The 20,983-nt window shown below is 27.3% G+C and overlaps 1 protein-coding gene across 2 annotated transcripts in view; it reads right to left on the bottom strand.

Annotated features, from left to right (window-relative positions):
- Positions 1-20,983, bottom strand: part of LOC136985182 (kinesin heavy chain-like) — an 84,331-nt gene that overhangs the window by 48,113 nt on the left and 15,235 nt on the right. For both annotated transcript variants that reach the window (XM_067282393.1, XM_067282394.1), the window contains exon 2: positions 6,339-6,426. In XM_067282393.1, the coding sequence (XP_067138494.1) occupies positions 6,339-6,426 (88 nt within the window). The remainder of the gene's footprint in view (positions 1-6,338; positions 6,427-20,983) is intronic.

The following is a 20,983-nucleotide window of genomic DNA, read 5'->3' as shown; positions in this document are numbered from 1 at the left end:
GCAGGCTACTTGAGAAATTGGCAAAGTTAAAAAGAATATTGATATGCAAGAGCAAGTATGGGGTAAGTTTCCTGATAAATATTGTATTTGTATACAAATGTAAATAATAAACATTCTAGATAAAGAGGCAATATGAGGTAAGCCCTCCAAAAAAAATTTCTGGGCATGCCACTGATGTACTGTACATATCAATGTATATTGTAAGTTCAATTCACATATTAAATTTTAATTGTAATTTTATAATACAAATTTAGATCACCCAGCATTAGCATGCCTGCACTTCTGAAAATTTCATGATGATCCCAGTAAAGTTCAAATCGTGACCTCAGATTTCCAGTCCATCAAAAACACACCTTACAACTCCTTGAACTCAAATTATGTCTGTTTATTAAACACTATTTACAGAGATACACAGCAATACATCTTGATTGCTTCTAACTACAAGGTCTTAATCCAAATTCCTTTCTCCTCATAGTCTCAGGCTAGGCTCCCCTTTCCTCAATCCAACATTGCCTTATATACCGTATTTTACGGACTATAAGACGCATTTTTTTCTTCGAAAAATTGCCTCCAAAATTAAGGTGTGTCTTATAGTCCGTAAAATACGGTATAAGTTCTGAATCTGCTGGCTGACAAATCCTGAGCTGAGATGAGCTTTCTATCAGGTCTGCCTCAGTTGGCATACAGGTCTTGACTTGTCCAGGATAATGCCAACAGTTTCCTTCCAGACCATGTATTCCGACATGTGAACGCTTGGGCCTATCTTGTAGTGACAAGATAGGCCTCCTTGACAACCCCATTCAAAACTGTAAGGTTGGCTGGTTTATTTGTTTACAGTAATACAACATGAATGATCTGCTGAGGGGATGCCTGCCAGAAAGACTTTCTATGGGAAATTGGCCCTATTTAAATACTAAAAACATGAATAAAACCCAGAAAACTCCATGTGGCTAGCCTGTTGGTAAGGTACAAACTAACTGTGACAAACTATCTAGTGTTTGGTAGTTTTATCCACTTGGACACTGGTAGGCACCTCACACTAAGTCTATTGATAACGTTCAATACTATGTTATGGACAGACGTAAAAAGCAGTTATCACTGTCAATTACAACCAGTAAAGAAACTCATCAGTGAAAAAAGACATTCTGAACAGAAAAGTTATTTTAAATTGTTCTAATGCTAGTTAAATGATTGCAAACTCTTTCTTTGCAATATCAGTGTGATCGGTGTGTGGGAATGTGAGCTGGTCATCAGAAGTGTTGGTGAACTTTTTGGTGGAGTGCAATAGTATTGTATTAGTGAAATGGAAAATTGCAAGAAGTCAAAATATGAGTCAATTGAGAAAGTGGATATTTGTTACTAGATTATCCCTGGTTTTAATTATGTATTTACTAATAATTGCTGGGATTGAATTAAACCCAGGCCCGTTGCCTCGCTCTCTGCAACAAATGAACCAGGTGGATATGCAAAAAAGGAGACGAGGTAGACGACATAAGAATAATCCCAAAGAAGTGGAAAAGAATAATCAATTGGTGGATGTACTAGGCAAGGAATATTATCAATTTGAAGAAGAGTACCGTAAAGGCAGTCCAGAGGCTATCAGGAATATGGAAATACAGGATTAGCAAGGTTCAGGCCAAAGTTTCAAATGCGAAAACGTGTACGTCGGACGTTCAGCGCCACTTTCCTGTAAGCCTAGAAGTTTGACAATGGTGTTTGGAAAGTCAGTGGAATCAGGCTCAACGTCTGACATACACGTTTTCGCGTTTAAAACTTCGGCCTCAACCTCGCTATTATTTCAAATCAGTAAGAGAAACAGAAACACAGGTATTAGAAGAGCCTCAATACACATTAAAAGCAATATATGGGTTAATACAGGAAAAATTTTTACAGCTGAATATAGAATTGCAAGCAATTAAGACAGAAGTCAACTTACTGAAAGAGGAAAATAAAGGTTTTCAAGGAGAAATACTAAAATATTGAAGAAATGGACATAATATCCAAGAATAACAGTCAGACAAAAAGCATGTTAGAATTTGAAATAGATAAACTGGTAAATGAGAGAACTAATAAAAATATCATAATTATAAATTGTCCGTTCAAATCAACTGACTATCTAGAGGAAATTAACCATTTCATTAATGTGGAGTTGGGAATAGTAAACAACTCTATAAAAAGCTTAATTAGATTAACAAATAGTGAAGTTACCCAGTGAAGATCCTTACGTAATCCGTCACGATCTTTACGATGATCCGTCTCGAGTTGGTCTCTACGACTCGAGAACGTCCGTACAATGGTTCGAGGAAAGCTACACCTCCACACTCAGCAAGTGAATATATACAGTTTATTTACACAACAAATATTTACAGGATGTACAAGTTCGACAACAATGCATACACTATGCAACAAGGATGTGGTATCTCACGTCGGCTTGTCTATTGGGGACTGTTAGACTTCGGGGAACTCAGGTCGCTTTTTGGAGCTGGCTCAACCGCGTGGCCGTCCTGTCTCTACACTAACCCTTCTCAGAGGACTTTCTAAGAGGAGAACACTCTCTCTATACACCTCAAAGGCTTACCTAGTGTCAGAGACTACCACGTACTCGGTCTCTCGCCCTTCTCTCCGTTTCTCCCGCCACCCTTCCAATTTAAGGGATTCTACGGCGACAACTTGCGCCCAATCAGGTTCTTCTTTTCCCCTGGGAGCTTCCAAAGACGTCCGCCCTCCTTCGAACGACGTAGCTTACAAACGCGTCCGTCCCTTGTTTACGTTTTACAAGTCGACCAACATGTGGCAAACACATTGACATGTACCATAAACGGAGACGCTACTCCCTTTGTTGTTCCCGACCGTTTATAGCTCCAAACCCCAGGTGGGGCTAATTATCTCGGTCGTGTGGCTTTTCGACCTACGACACTAAAAGCGGACCTTTACATACCCTATTGTAAAAATCACATTAGATTCCTTATATGTAAGAAACTTGATACTTAAAGAATTCTGGAAAATGAAAGCTAAATCTAATAACAAGGAGAGGAAAAAATAGTGTTCACAGCAGATTTATGCAAAAGATTGATTATTACCTGTAGTTTTTTTCTTCATAGTCTCAAACAGAAAAAAGTTAAAAGAAATAAAATAATAGTAAGAGACGATTATTATATAAAAGATAATAAAATATATACGTATGATGTTAATCTAGAGAAAATGATTCAGCTAAGTGGCTTTTTTAGGAATAAGTTGATTAAGGCTACGGAATTGTCAGTAAATGGACTGAAAGAAACAATAAGCTCAAGAAACGCTAATAACAAAAAAAAACAGAAAAGTTAGAATGAGACAACAATCGTGTTTGGAATATGGAAAACCAGATTGATAATAGATAGTAATTCAATTGAGCATTCTGTCTTAGAAATAATAAATTGTAGTGATGAAAATAAATTTTTTATAGGTTTTTGGAATATTCAAGGATTGCAAGGAAACTATACAAAAATACCTTAAAAGAATATATGAAAGTTCACTCAATTATTGGCTTTACAGAAATATGGACAACACGAATGGAAAAGATAAGGAGTATTTTGACAAAAATATATAGCATTATTTAGTAAAGCACAGAGAACTAGAAGATTTGGTCAACCTTCTGGAGGCCTTTTATTACTAATCAAAAGACATCTTGGTGAATTATTACAATGCTATATAACTGAAAAAATTATATTTGCTTTGAGTGAATTTGGACAGAGATTTAAGGCAATCTGGGGAGAATTGCGAGTAGGAGTTATACTAGTATATCTTCCACCGTTAGTAGATAAAAAGTCGAGCTTACAAGAATAATATTAAAATATTACTGCTATGGTCTAATTTTATTAATCTGTGGATTACAGGAGGAGACTTCAATGCTCGAATAGGCGAAAAAGCTAGATACAAAATATAAAAGAAGAAATGTTAATATTAATAATGAGAGAGTATCCAAAGATAAAATAACCAATACAGACAGAAAAATCTTACTAGACTTTGTACAAGAAAATAAACTATATGTACTGGTAGGTTGAACGGCAATCTTTCCGCTGAATACACTTTTGTAGCTCATATGAGCAAATCTACAATTGACTATATATTATCTGTTCAGATTTTATTTTAGATCAGTGTAAAAAGATGAAGGTATTAAAAATATTGATGAGTCTGACCATTTTCCGATACAACTGGAATTAAGAGGAAACATAGAAGGAGCAAGGAATTTGCAGAATCGTATACAAAATCAAAAAATAAATAATGACAAAGGACAAAAATTTAACAAGCTGAGATTTAAAAACCAAATTGACACTAAGGTTAATGAGATACTAGTACTAAAAAAGAATAATAAACCAATAAAAAATTACAATAATCTATTGGTGTTGCTAGAATCTTACTGGTTTAAGAGGTGTACAAGGAACAGGATATTAAAATATAAACAGAGTTGGTTTGATAATAAATGTTAATAAATGAAATAAATACATTATTTCATTATAATTTGTGCTTTTCAGAAATGCAACTAGAATGTATATTGAGGACCTCTATAAATATATTATTATTATTTAGGTCTATATCTGTATAAATATTAAAATTTTTTCTTATTTTGATAAATTCTTATATTTATTATTATTTAAAAATCTAATCAAGTTAGTAAAGAAGTTAACTTTATTTATAATTTAAATGCAATACTTTTATCCCTTGATCCATTTTCAACAACATTTTTAATAGATGAAAGTAAATTTGATTTAATTTCAAAAACTTATAAGACTTTATATTATTTCAAAAAATGTGGACCAAACATCGTTGCCATACCTTGGACCCCTTTCTATATGCATTTGCTGTATTTTTAAGCAGTGTAACCTTGTTCTACCACTATCCCCACTTCCAAACCTACGCAAGCTCATTTCTACTCTCGAGAAGTTGAGGTCTATGTTGTTCCACTGGAGAATCTTGCAATGGGAGTAAACACAAGGTATATCAGGGCCACTATTAGAATGCTTGCCAGCCACCTTGTGGAGCACCAAGAGGATGTTGTGAGGGGTAGGCACACCACAGAATTTATGAAAAAGGTACTTGAGCAGGGTTATAACCCACTATGGTCACAATCAATTATGCTCAAGAGCTGTAAAAATCGGAAACTCATTTTTATATGGGAATCTCTTCTTATTACCACTTTGGATACACGCATGCACCGCTTCACATATCACAGAGCTTACTGCTCGTTCAATTTCGAACACATTTGAATATTTATTACGTGTTCTTAATGGTTTTGACAAAACTTTTAATTTAAATTTTAAGCATTCTGTTCTTCATCGGATTATTTCTGTTTAATTTTTAGCAAATTTCTGTATTCGCCTGACGACGACGACGACTATAGGTATGTCGAAAGTGCTTGCGATAAGAAAACATACATTTAACACCAATCTCAGTGTTTTCTCCATTTTATTATTTCAAAGAAATAAATAATTTTCATAATTAAAAAATTTATTTTGTTTATAATTAAATTTGTACCTCATTCTTAACTATATTAGTACTTTATATTTTGATAATTTTTTGGTTCAACTCATTAAGCATCTCTTTATTCTTGTTTTCTTTTAGATTCCAATATAATTTTCTTTTCTCCAAATACTTAATAAAACCATACTTTTACTTTCACTTCTACAATTAATTAAAACCTCATAATCTCTCTTTTATCTTTCAGTAATCAATTCTTCAATTATTCTAACAAATAACATTTTAATTTTAGCTTAAAAAGATTTTTGATTTTTCCTATTTTATATCTACCTTACTAAAAATATACATATGTTAAAAATATGAAAAATTCATAGTATTGACAAAGCTTATATTGTTTAATAGTAATTATAAATTATATAAAAATGTAAATAAAAATATTATTGTAATGCTATTCTAATAAAAATAAGATTATTCTGAGTGTAAGATTTTAAAAACTTAAACTAAGTCTAACAAAAATTATTCTATTCTTCTTGATTTTCAAAAGGAGTTACTGTAAAAAACCTGTTATTTGCTTGATTATTAAAAATCCATCAAGAGAAGGTCAGAAAGACCAAAAAATATTTCAATTATAAATAAAATTAATGCAATAATGTTTAATTATTCAGAAATAAATTGTCTAAATTTATTATAGTGATACAATAGATACCAGATAAATTGTAAGTGAAGAATAATAATGTCAATGTATTACTAATTCCAAATGTAAAATTATATCACTATATATATTGTAAAAATGTTTATTATTATAATTATTATTATTACTTATATTTATTAAATATAAATAATTTATATGTTCTTATTTCTAATTTATTTAGGAAAATACATACCTTTGACAATTGGCTTTGCAGCTTCATTGTAAACTTTTTCTTGATAAGCATTTGGTTTGAAAACCTTATCAAACATATACACTTTACCCTGCAAATAACAATCATTTACTTTACTTTAAATTATATTACTTATTATTTAATACTTATAACTTTTTCAGAGAATTATATAACTTTTATGAAATAAAACATTCCTACTAAAAAATATACAAACTACAAATATAAATAACTACCTTCAACAGATGCAAAAATAAGAAAAAGCAATTTTTTTTTTCATTCAAATAAATTAAGAATGTTAAATTTCAGCATAGCTTATCTTTGAGTTTAAAATTTCAAGTTAGAAATTGTTTAAAATGCATAAAAAACATTCATTTGATGAATATAAACATCTAAATCCAATAGTTATATATTAAAGCCAAATGATTGCTAAATTATATCAGGCTATATTACTATTATTATTAAATGCTAAGTAATTTGGCACTAGAAGCAGGCATTAGGTCAATCTCTTGCTAAATTTAATAATTATACCGTATTTTCCAGCATATAAGACAACTTTTTAACTCAGAAAAATCTTCTCAAAAGTCAGAGGTCGTCTTATAGGTTGAGTATATCCCAAACTCTATATTTTAACTGTAAAAGTTGGGGGTTGTCTTATACAACGGAAAATATGGTAATTAAATTAATATTTTAATAATTAATTTATAAGGTTCTGAAAGAAAAAAATCAGCCTGAAACAGGACTCTGATCCTTGCTTACTCTACTTATGTGATTACTTAGCATTTAATTAATAATAATAGTAGTAGTACAGTAGAGCATCGATTATCCGACCGCATTCTAGTCGGCAAATTCAAATGTCCGCTAGTGATGTGGCGCTACAATATTTGGCTATGTCTCGGCTACTTTAATATTATTTTTGTTAAATTTTTGCATGTTTTAGCTGGCAGCACTGGCTCGACCATGAAAGAGAGGCTAGTATTTAAACCAGGCCTAATACACTATACTAATAATGTATTTTTTCATACTTTTCGGTTATCCGACTTTTCAGTTATCCGACCAACCCCAGTTCCCAGTTAAGTCGGATAATCGATGCTCTACTGTAATATAGCCTGATATAATTTGGCAATCATTTGACTTTAATATCTGATGAATTTTGAGAAAAAAGTTAATTCTTTGCTTTTTCGCACAAGTTATGTAGAGCAGTAGGTATAATACTTGTGAAAGGCAAGAAATCCTAAATATGATAACTTTGTTATTTTTCATCTCTGATCCAAAAGTAGAGTACCGTTGAACTTGTCTCAATCCTCTCAGTTCAGATATATACTCAAAGTCCCAAAATTCCACCAGGAGTAATCTATATAACAGCCCATATTTTTTTAGAAAAAATTATCAGGGAAGGGCCATCTATTAATTACGTGTACAATTTTTGAGTCATTTTTGACTCCCCCTCCCCTTTAATTACATGTATAGTACAATAGTCAACACACTGCTGTTCCAATACTTGGAGATGACTAAATATCAAGGAATTATCTACATAGTAACTTCAGTATAATGACCAGAGAACTGGTTACTGCAAATTCAAGTATTTCATAAAATACATGTACTGGCCATCTTCAAGATGTAACCCTCAAAGTACTTACTAAAATCTGATCCACAATATCTATATTAAATTTTGTACCAAAATGCTATTCTGTTTTCAGGAAGCTTCTAGTTTCTTTTGTGCATTTCAATGTTTTAATGCAGAGTGCTTAAAACTAAATACTGTATATACACCTTTAATGAATATGCATCCCACATCATTTGACTCACCAGAAACTTTACTGTCTGCATCAAGCAATATGTTATAGGTCTCACCTTTACTCCTAATTTAGGTTTGCTGTTGATCCTAAGGCCAGACTACATTTATAAATTGGAGTATTTTCATATTTATTATTTATGCAAATTATTTCAGCTAGAAAGAACTATTCCAGGCTATGCTATATGGCACAAAGTGAATCATATCTGCCTCTTCCCTTTCTTACTGAAACGTCTGATTAAATTCTACTATAAACTTAAATTTAAAAACAATAATATAATAACCTATCTACACCATGAAAATATTAATCAGAGTAAAAATCAAAAATTTAAACAACTATAGTATAAGTTAACTAAAATCTTAAATACATTTGGAGTATCAGAGTTATTATTTCAAGATAATATTCAAGATTGAAAATTTGGATACACTTTTAATAAATTATGCAATTTCTCAAGCAATAAATAAAGATCAAAATTTATTAAATCAAAGCACCTATCATCCATGGTATACCAACTTGTTAAAATTTCCGTCCGTTCAATCCTATATGTTGCAACCAATTAGTTTAAATGTAAAACGTCTAATAATACAACTTTGTTTAAATAAATATACTCTTTTCATCAATAATATCTACATCGACTTTACAAGCTCTCATTGCTTCCTTTGTCATTCTGCAGACTTCTCACCATATCATTTAATTTATAACTGTTAAAAACTTAATAGTGTGCGAGACCACCATAAAATACTTCAAATATGTATCTATAACTCATCGCATGATTTCAAAAGAAGTCTAAATAATCTTAATAAGAAGAACCTTTACAAAATATATAATTACTTTGTCAAAATTTTTGAAAAATTTAATTACAATTAATTAATATATATAAACGTTGCTTTTGTTCGGATAATTTTGGCTATTCTTGTATACACTGTTCTTGCTAAAATCGATGTATTACTATGCATCCATATATGTTATTGTTAACCATAGCGACTAAGTTTTATTTAATACTTATACTTAGGTATATTAAAATTGCATAACTGCAATCACCTTTATCCAGTTGTATCTCCCTGTAACAGAGAAACTATTCTCTATCTGTAAACATTACTTTGTATGATTTATCAAGTTATTTTAACAAATGATGATAATTGATAAAACAAAAAATAAAATTTATTTAAAATTAAGTATGAGAATAAAGTGACATACAAAGTTAAATAGCTTGATGAAAATATTCTCTCTATATAATTCAATTGTTTTATTCAAAGATAACAAAAACATTAATTATAACATTTAATTATTAAAAAATGATAAAATGTTTTAAAACAGAGTTATAGTTAATTTTATTTCTTTCATTCACAGATGTTTGCAATTGATATAAATAAATTCAATTAAATTAGTGATTTAGAAATTTCACTTTATTCTGATTTTAATCAAAGTATTTAACTATTAAATCAAAAATGAATGCAAACACAATTATTTGATTTCTAAAATGTAATTAAGAATAAAAAAAGGAATGGAAAAAAAAGCATTCTTTAAAAATCTTTATCTAGGTAATAAATTTCTCACTTATATTTATATATTTCTATTATCTGAAAATGGAAATTCAAATGGATGGTTAAAATACAATCTCTTACATTTTATTTTTTAAACTTTATTTATTGATGTTTGAATTCCTTCATTATATTCATAATAATTGAATTCAAATTCAATTTTTGGACTGAATAACTAATGATATAATTACCAGTATTTAAAACTGACTTATATCAATAATTCAAACCGAACATTTAAAAGACCAAAATGACCATTATTTCACTAACTTAACTTAAAACAGTACTTATATATATATATATATATATATATATATATATATATATACTGCTGCTATGAAAGTCAGTAATGCTGCAAATACCAACAACAAACAACTGTCAAAAACTGCTAAGTAGACATGATGAATGTCAAAAAATTTGAGTTTTCTAATAGGTCTAATATTCTCATCATGCATGTAAGAATATCAACATTTGCTATGCATTCAGCAAAATATCAGAAAATCTTAAAAAACCCCAAATTTATGACATTTACTGCATCTGGTTGGTTAACAGGCACTGTCAGACTAACAACAACACATACACATGTATACAAGAATACATTGTACACATACATAATTTGTAATAAATTTAAAAACATAATCAATCATATAAGAATGTAAATAATATTTAGAAATTAAAAACTAATAATATGATAAAAAAAACTGTTGTGAACAATAAATCTTTTCTGAGCAAGTTTTATTTTTGTTAGTAAATGTTCAATTTCTTAGTACTTAGCAGTTTCATTATATTACTGTTGTGTTGCACTCATACAATACAACACACATTTCCATCAGGATGAAGCATCTGAATGTTTGAATAAGTGCCAGATAAAGTTTTTAGTATTGGTAGTAAGGAAATAATTCCAGGACTGTGTTGCATAAAACTGCATTTAACACTTAGCATCTTAATCACTTAAATCATATTAGTACAGAATTTATTATTTAAATTTTGTTTTAAAATATTTTTAAACAGAAAAAGAAAGTTAGTATTTGTTATAATGCACAAATGAAAAAAAATTGAAGGAAAATTTACACCTATTTCACTATGATGTAAGTACTTATTTACCATAATAATACATACAACAAGCATTAAAAATATGTCTACCAATGATATTTTACGATTATGCAAATATTGAATATTGAGACAATTTTTCCAAAGCCACTTATTTTTTGTAAAAACTAACATGTACGTCATAAGTAATTGTTTTAATCTTCTACAGTATCATGTCTTATTAATAACTTACAAAACAAAAGGAAATTAATTCTCCTGACCCTAAACTAAAGCATTGTCAAAGATGAATTTAAACTATTTTTTACAATAAACTAATTTTAATGCAAAACTCAGCTTTTCTTCATGACTAACAGGTTTTAGAAAGTTCACAGTTTCATGCCATGTCAATTTAATACATATCTTCTTCAATAATCCATAATGCTGGAAAGAGATAATAGCATTTTACTTGGTAACAGGCAGGATTAAAATTTGAATAAATTTACTAGTATTAGTAGATTCTATTTTATCACAAAAATAGAAGCAGCTCTTTAGATTTTTGTTAAAACTCAGTAACAAAACTATACTAATAAAGTAGACAAACCTACATAAATGAACTACAAATTTAAAAACTACAATTATGTAATCAACATCTCCTTTGAAATCAAACATAATTAGCCATAGATAATAATCTTTATTAGCATAAAGGGAAAACACACTGTTGCCCAGGGACAGAGCAGTTACAAATATTTAAAAAATATATATATTTTATGAACATTAGTCCATTAATTTCATTATAAGTTCTCAAATTTAGTTGGTTATTTCTCAATTACAATTTTCCTTAATAATTTCAATAATATAATTATACAGATTATATAGTTCCTTCTTTGAAAGCTTGTTTAGGTTTTCTCTAAAACACGGATTGTACTTTGCTGAATTATGTGTGATATTTTAAATGATTCTTGTATTTAAGTGAGTTTCTTACAATCCTGTAGAATGTGTAATATTGAGAAATCTTTAGAATTATATCAATAGCAATTTTTATTTAAGAAGTTAATACAAAACATTTTTGATAAGTAATGAGCTCTTGTTCAATCATAATTGAGCTATTAACATTGATTCCTATTGAGCTATTAATTTTTACATTGATTCCTATTGATTTCTTTATATATGGTTGAGATGAAGGTATGTTCATTATTTTTAAATATCAAAGGTAAGTGGATTGACATAGACTATCTTGATTTTTATAGATTGTGATATTGCTGAGTCACATAACATATAACCATGTTTCAAACATGTATATTATTTACAAATAAAAGATCTGTTATGCCAAATGATTTCAGTATTTTATTGAATTTAGTTTGCAATAATTGATTAGCTTTTAATCTCCTGCTTTCCTTTATTATTTCTTGGTTTAAAAAGATTGTTTTTGTCACTCTTAAAATAGTAAAATTTTATTATTCATTTTAGAAAGAAAAGGAAGATCCAAATATCCAGGTGTATCCAGGTGTAGTTCTCTCTAATTGGAGTAATCTACAAAGAAAATAGGTGTGGAAATCTCTACGCTAAACAGATAATCTAATCCCCAAACTGAAGCAGCATAGTAAATTATTGAGTTTTAGTGAATTATATATTTTTATACTTAAGTGCATATTTGATATTTTTAGAAAATTTGCCACAGATAAATGTTTATGGCACATTGTGTCACGAAAGCCCCATCACATCAAAATAGTCCAATAAAATCAATAAGTATCCATTTCTCAAAATCCATCTTAATAGAGAATTGATCTGAACAAACAAAATCACAAAAATAAAATATTATTTCCTGAAAATTTAAGCATAGATTTGGTACTGTTGTGTTTTGTTAATCAAGTTGTGAAAAATAATTTGTTGAACTTTAAATTATGGATAAAAATTGAAGTTAATGAATATTGTTATTAGTCATTTAATAAGAATTAGCATGTCCCAAAATATGAAAGTTAAAGATTTTTTAATTAGTATAATTAAAAAAATGTGTAAGCCAAAATAAACTTAATTATAATTGCTTCAACTTGTCCTTTTGATGTCAGTAAAAATTATGGTTTATTGATTCTAATTGAACCAATATCAGCCAGTCATCATCGGCAAGTCCCAAAGTGATTGTACAATAAAATTTGCTTAATGTAAATAATAATTTTCATTTTTTTTTGTGCATGCAGGTGTGTGTGTATGTGCATATAAGTTTATTTTTTAATTCAAAATTATTCAACAAACAATGTTTTAGATCTTTTATATTGAAACATTTAAAAAGTCAATCTAATTTTTTATTTGTAAATTTATATTAACAATGCTTATTATGTTATTTGATTAGAGAGAGAATTAAAGAAAACCTGCATTAATCAAAATATTAATAACTTATAAAACCTTAAACTTAAAAAAAGACAATTTACATAAAATGTTAATAGGAACACATTAAAACTTTCATGGTGTTGACTTTCTTTTTAGATTATGGAATTTTAATTTTTATAAATTAGAATTTATAATTTCATAATTTTTACATCAAAAGAAACATCCAAACACAAAATCTTCACATCTAGTATGCTAATTAAGTATGATATACAAATGCATCAAATACATTCCAATTGAATGGAGGATAGAAAAAATATTTTAAAAAAACACTTATTTGCTGAGTGCAAACAAGCATTAGCCATTTTAATACAGTAAACTTCTGTTACCTTGAATCTTGCCAATTTGGACAAAGTTTTTAGAAAAATTGTATAATATTAATAATTTAAAATTTCTTGACAATAGAGAAATTATAATTAATAAGTGTTTTCAATATCCAAAAGTCTTTGCAATACCATGCATTATATTACTATAGTCAGTAAAGACTACCAAAGACTGTACAGTACATTGCTGTATACTGTAATACACTGCTGTACTGCAATAAATTTTTTTTGAGTTCATTTCCTGTAATAATAAATTCAGCAGTATAACCTACTAAAGCTCAATGAAACTTCTGTGTAGCACTTATCATAATAAATTACTGTATTGTATATTCACCTTCTTGTTTTCCATGTTATAAGAGAAAACACCATGCTAACTCTGACAACCTTCACCCTATTAGTCCAAGTTAGCAGACATTTATTGTAATTGTTTCGAAGCAATCATCCAACTAAAGGCGAATATTAATTAGGCTAGAAATGGCTATAATATTAATAATTTATAAGAAAATTTGGCACTAGAGTTAAACATTAGGCACCATCTCTTAATAAATTTAATAATTATAATTTTAATAATTTAATTTAAATCATTTAGAAGTACTGGAAGAAAAGAATTGGCCCGGACCGGGACTCGAACCCACAACTCTTGCTTACCGTGCAGATGCGTTGTCAATTACGCTACCCAGATCTCTGGTCTGATCTCCTCTTCCAGTATATATAAGCTTACGTTATGACCATCGACGATTATTACAATGCCAGCTGGGGGCACATCCAGCACCCACATCCTGTAAACATCTCCCAAGGCACTCAACTGGCCATCGCAAACCCGGCAAGGCATAAATATATAAATAATCATCATCATCAAACCCGATATGTTTTAAAGCAATCGTCCAAGTAATTGTTTCAAATACTCTAATCCAAAAAAGAAAGTAAATGCCATAAAATATGAAAATTTTAGTATGATGTCAATATTTTAATATAAAATTATAGTATTTTTAAAAAATTTATACCTATGGAACTTTGATTTTTATTAATTAATGATTAAAATTGAAAATAGAGTTTCAAACCAAAAATGTATCAAATGCAGGTTTCTTTGCAAATAAAAATTTTATTTTGAAACTGTTCTTGAATTTTAGCAATGATAATTAAGTTCATATAGTAGCAAATGAGCACATCTCATATATCATCATCATCAAATAAGAACATAAATACATTCAAAGTGTACTTTTATATATAAATTTAATTTCATATGTAGTTTTTACAACTAGATATTAAATATTATCACCATCTGATTCTAATGTTAAATTTAATAAAATATAACTAAATGAAGTTAATGTACAAATGAAAGTATTGTATTAAGAAATAATTACATCAGAGCTTTATCATTAGAACACACATTTTCAAAGTAACAAAAATAAATCATAAACTGGTAAATCTTCAAAGAGAATTACAAAGATCTACAAAGATAATTACTCTGTAATTTTAAAATAAGTTAATTTTTTCCTTATCCATCTAAAATGAATATTGATTAAATAAAGTACATTTTAATTAAATGGGACAAAATAAATATAGCATACTTTTTATAGATTATTTAAATGTACTATAAAAAAAATGAATGGTTTGTTAAGATATAATAATTATTTATGAAATAATGATAAAATTCCTGTCTTTACACATTTTATTAGTTTTTTATACAATGACTAATCAGGAATGCAAGAAAGTAGATAATCTTACTAAAAAAATAAAATAATTTGATAAGTAGAGAAAGCTAAGATAATAAATTTAAAAAAAACAAACAGAAAAAATAACCAATAGAAAATTTAGCTTTTTGTAAACCATCAGTCAATATGAACAAAATATTCCAAAAAAACTTCAAAATTTAATTAAACTACTACATAATTAATAATAAAATTATAATTAAATATTTTAAAAAATGATTTTTATATTAAAAATAAACATAATAGATGTATGATATCATTACACTATAAACACTGCAATATAAGGTAAGTGTTTTTCTTCCTAGAAGAAGAAGAAGAAGAAGGGGGGGAAAAAATCAATATAGTTTCATTCAATAATTATAATTAATAGTTTTAAAATAATGTAATGAAGTGGATTTTACAGTTGAAATCGTATTCATTAAAAAAAATCTTTATGTATTATTATAATTTCTAAAAAATAAGAAAATTTTAATTACAATTCTCATAACAATGAATAATATTAGTAAATATATTAACATTAGATTTGATATATAACAATAAATCTCAATATTCAATATTAAAAATTTTATCATCGTAGTCAAAGATCAAAATGAGTGTTTTTTTGGTAAATTAAAAAAATTATGAGTACATGTATTACAATAATGTTAGAATCAGTATATAAAGTAACATTAAACGTTTTATGTTTATCCAAATTCTACACCATGCATCATAATCAATAATATTGTTTATTTATACATCGTACAGTTACCTGTTCTCATTTAAATTCAACACACTATTTCCTGAGAATCAAATATAAATTTTAATATTTTGATGGTAAATTTGTTTTGTAAGGAAAGGCAATTATCAATAATTTTGATTTAAAAAATTTATCAAAAAAGATTAAGTACAATTTCTATTGATAATGCTGATTATGATAGTATTTTACTTTAAATCTTACTTCAGGAATTCATCAGTAAATGTAAAAAAGCTTGAACTTTTTGTTTGAGATTATTTCATTCAGATATTCTTTAACTTAAAATATCAACAGAATTTAAAATAATTATGAACGTAAATGAATAAGAAAAATTCGGTATGATTTTTTCACAGCCTAATAATTTATTACTACTAATAAAAATTTGAGTTTTTACAAACATGATTAAAAACAAAGGGAAAAAAAAAATCAAAAATAAAATGTTAAAATATATTTTAAAGCTGCTACATAAATTGATTGTATAATAAGTGAAAACTGAAACTGAAAATAAAAACACACTTTTCTGCTGAAATATATTCAACTAATCTCAAGCTTAAATGTCAACTACGTCCTGATAACTGATATTTATAATCTTCGTAATTTTTTTTTTTTGTTTTAATTAAATTTATTACCTTTTTAAAACTATCAGTAAATAATCTTTTCTAATGAGTTTTATTACTATTTGATTAAATATTTATAAACATGAAAAATATGATAAATAGAATATAATTATTATTCTGTTTTTAAATAGGTCAGCAAAATGCTAACTTTCCACTTATTTCTAATTCAAATAAGAACTCTAGTATACATTATTATAAGTTGTTGTTATTATTTTTTAAATATATTTGGGATAATAATAGATACAAGGTAAATGTAAATAGATACAAGAAATTAATTGATACACGTGGTTTTAGTTACATCAATTTGAATGTTAAATTTCAATTACTGGTATTTCTCAATATTTCCTTAAACACATGAAAATATACGTGCAGTGTTACTCTGTTTCCAAATGTGCATTTTTATTCTATTTTTACAAAAAACTGCTTTTCTAAACATTTTTATATTATTATACATAATAAATCATTCATTTTATAAGAAAGATTGTATAAATTACTAAACATATACACAGCAATCTTAATACATTATTAAATAAATAAATAATTTTAATATAGATATTTTAACAACTTTTCATATTACCATAATTTAGAAGTATTTAATTAAATTTTTAAGCAAAATAAAATTAAAAACACATTTATTTTTCTAAATAAACATTATTTAAAAAAAAAAAGTACCCAAATAACATTTCTTAGATAGAAGAATATAAACAAAAAATTTCTCCTACAGAAACTAATAAAAATTGCTTTTTGGAAAAACAAATTATAAAAATAAATTACTTTCTGTAAACTGTGCTCCAATAAAGCAGTTTTTATATTTAGTTTACAAGAGATATTTCAAAATAATAGAAAAATATAGGTAACATTCTTTTTCATTTCTTAAATTTAGACAATGGACAAAATAGAATAGGCTATAAAAACTACAACCCAAAAACACATTATACAAAATTTATCTTTGATAAGCTACATAAATTCAGTGCAAAAAACCTTATAAGCTTAAAATTTAATTTAATATTTTTTTCAAACAATTTCAAAAAAATGTCTACAAAATCTTGAATTTGTATGCTATATTTATGCATGTATTTTCTAACAAATTTTAAATTTAAACGAAACATTTAGTTTCAATATATTAACAAAAACTTCGACAAAAATAATTTTAGGAATAAAATAATTTATTAATAATATATTATAAATATAATTTTATATATACATATATACGAAGATAATTATTAAACAATAAAAATCCTGTCAAATTCATCTTCTTTACAGGATACCAATCCAATACTCAGACAAAAATGGGAACTTTTGAAATGCCAATTACTTTTTCTATCATTTCCTTATGTGGTATTGTCTTTAAAACTTATTTTTTTAAAAATTAGAAAAGCATCCATTTATATTGTCAATACTATGTTTATTATTCATGAGTGCACAAGATCACAGCCAGAAATATCAAGATGACTCATATTCACATCAGGTCATCATATAATCTGATCAAATTACATTCTGTCTATACCTAATCATTTTTATTGAATAACATTTAAAAATGAAAACAGATCATCATCTTATTATATTTAATACTGATATAAAATAAATTTATGAATTGAAAGAATTGTTCATCACAAAATTAACAAAAGTTCATTTTAATATTTCAATGATAGTGTTGGAAAGCTATTTTGCTAAAACTGAAGTTAATTAAACACACCTTATAATAAAACTTAAAACTTACATCTCACAAACCAATTACCCGGTGTGAATAACGTTTAAGTGACAAACATTGTCGTTACCCCTTCTTATTCATACAGGTAATTGGTTCGTGGGTCGTAAGTTTTATTTACATTCTGGTGTTGTGCGGTTAAACACACCTTATAAGTTTATGTACAAAAGTCTAGAGTTAAAGTTTATTTATTATAAAAATTTCTCTGGTTAAATAAATTAATTTAATATTAAATATTAATAACACATTAAAATACATCAGATTACTAATTGGCTAAACAGTTAATTCATTATTATTTATCAATTAAATATCAGTTCAGAATCTGTGGAGAAAGTTATTGTTGTTGAATAAATTTTCCTATCACAATTATATATTAAACAAAATCAATGTAAATAGGAAAGTGTTAAATGTAGAATATTTAGAAAAATCATCAGATTATTCACACATTAGATGCTGTGAATTTAAATACTGATCTAAACCAGTGTTTTCCAGATTAATTAATTTGAACATTAAAAAAGTCTAATTTATTTATTGAAATTTTTAATAAATTAAAATTATTTTATGGTAAACGTAGATACCATTATCAATTTGAATATAAAATTAATCTGGTATATTTCAATGAATAATGTTTGCCATTAAATAGCAACAAGGTTGATATTGATAACCTAAAATAATTACATTTTTAAATTTAATCATAAAGACAATTGTTCATTTTATATGCAAAATCATAAATCTCTTAGAACAGACATTCATTTTATTTTATTCACAAAAAAAAAATCCACTCAGGTTACAGAATACAGTGCTGCAGATAAAACTAATTTTTTTAATTAGGAAATAAATATGTAATTGTAAAAAGGTATTTATTTTGGTTAATAAAAATCTACAAAATTTTATTCTGGTAAAAACAAACAGTTAATAACTGATTAAACTTTTCCTTATATTGAAAGTATTTTAATGATTGAATAACAGATTAATAGTATCTGTTCCTCTTATATTCAGTTTAATCATTTTTTGAATTATATTTCTGATTAAAATTTAATTTTATTAGATGCAAGTCTAAATAGAATCTAATAATTTGATTATGTTATTTTCTCCTGAAACACACTCAAAATTTGAAAATTTTATTTTTATTACAATAGTGAAATTAGATATTTAAATAAACAACAACTAACCCGTTATACATAAAGTAAGACACCAACCAATGCCGACATGGTACTAGAGTTAGGCGTTATTTTGCTATAGCTGTTTCTAGCCCGATAATTTGAAATTAGATATTACAACTAAAAGCAAATTTGTATAGAAATCAAAAGTCAGATGTTTTATTCATCTCATTTTTTAAAATCTCTCACTATATTTTTAACCAAACAGAATATAAAATGATCATTAACGACAGTTTCATACTTTACACTTAAATGCAACTAAAGATGAATCAAAAGTAACCTTTGAAGGATGCAGAACTATTTGATATGTCTTTTAATCTGCATTACTGCTTAATTACTGCTTATATGAATTATCTCATCAAAATATTTGTAAAAAAATTACAAAAATGTACCAATAATAGTTTTACTGATATATCAGCTTTTAATTGATTAAAATTGTTGACCTGCAACAATATATGCTTTCAAAGATATCAATTACACATTAAAAACTGTGTGTCATATGTTCCATTTAAATTCAATTAGAAAATACAAAAATGTGTTAATAAAAAAATATTTTATTATAATTTATATAGTCTAATTACAAAATATTGTGAATACTGGCACTCAATCGTCTATAATTTGCACTAATGAAGTTGTCCTCAATGGTACAAATTAGAAGCCACTGAATAAAATCTGAGACAGTTTTTACACATCAAAAAATGACTAAAATCATTTTATTGTTTGTTAGATGAAGAAATCTTGTCTTCTTGACATGTTAAAATGTAACAGGATATTTGTTTACATGCCAGACAAAGGTTTGAACTGATAGATCATACATTTCTACTTGTTAATAGTGATTTTACACATCCATTGACCCTCCAATAAGCCAATCCCAAACCAATTTTTATTCAAAATGTATTAGCTTATATAATCAATAACAATTATCCTGTTCACCCCACAAGCATTGTACATTGTAGCATGTTTCCCTAGATGGTCATAATTGCAGTGATAATGGGTCCTGGAGCTCTGCCAAAGATATGGGTAATGATAGCACATAAACCATGTCCTTTACATCCCTGACAAAATAAAGTGTTAGGTGCAGAGATCTGGGAGGCATCTGTACAGTGCTGCCATCATTACTTAAATGCTTAATCCAGTAATGTGGAAGTTCTGCATTCAGGTATCCAGGCATCTCAATAGGCTAATGAGATGGAGCCCCATCCTGCTAGAAGAGAGACTCATCGGAAATGCCTTATGCTGCATAGCTGTCATTTTGACAATGGACGTCAGGCTACTACCTGGTATATCACAAGGAAATCTTAACATGTGCATTTCAAATATGAAGAATTTCTCTGTTATGTCTGGTGTGGACAACCCAGCTCAATACTTTGGAAGTTACAGGACTTTAGAACCCAATAATTCACTTGTAATTACCCTGTATTTTATAATTCTAGATTTTAAACTTTTATTGTAGCACTTTAAAATGGATAGATTAATTTCTTTTCTAAATTTGAGAATATTTTTTTAATTATTAAATGTCCTTACAAATTGCATCATTTTAAATACAAACCAACAGACCAAACAAATGCTAACATAAATTTATACAAACTGTAGATTATAAAATGTAATTTTATTAGCTAATTTGCAAATTATAAAATTAGATGCTACCACTGA

The sequence above is a fragment of the Centruroides vittatus genome, unplaced genomic scaffold (assembly GCF_030686945.1).
Source record: "Centruroides vittatus isolate TY-2023 unplaced genomic scaffold, ASM3068694v2 contig_955, whole genome shotgun sequence".
Lineage (NCBI taxonomy): Eukaryota > Metazoa > Arthropoda > Arachnida > Scorpiones > Buthidae > Centruroides > Centruroides vittatus.
The sequence above is the reverse complement of the archived record's forward strand: the minus strand, read 5'-3'. Positions and strand labels throughout refer to the sequence as shown.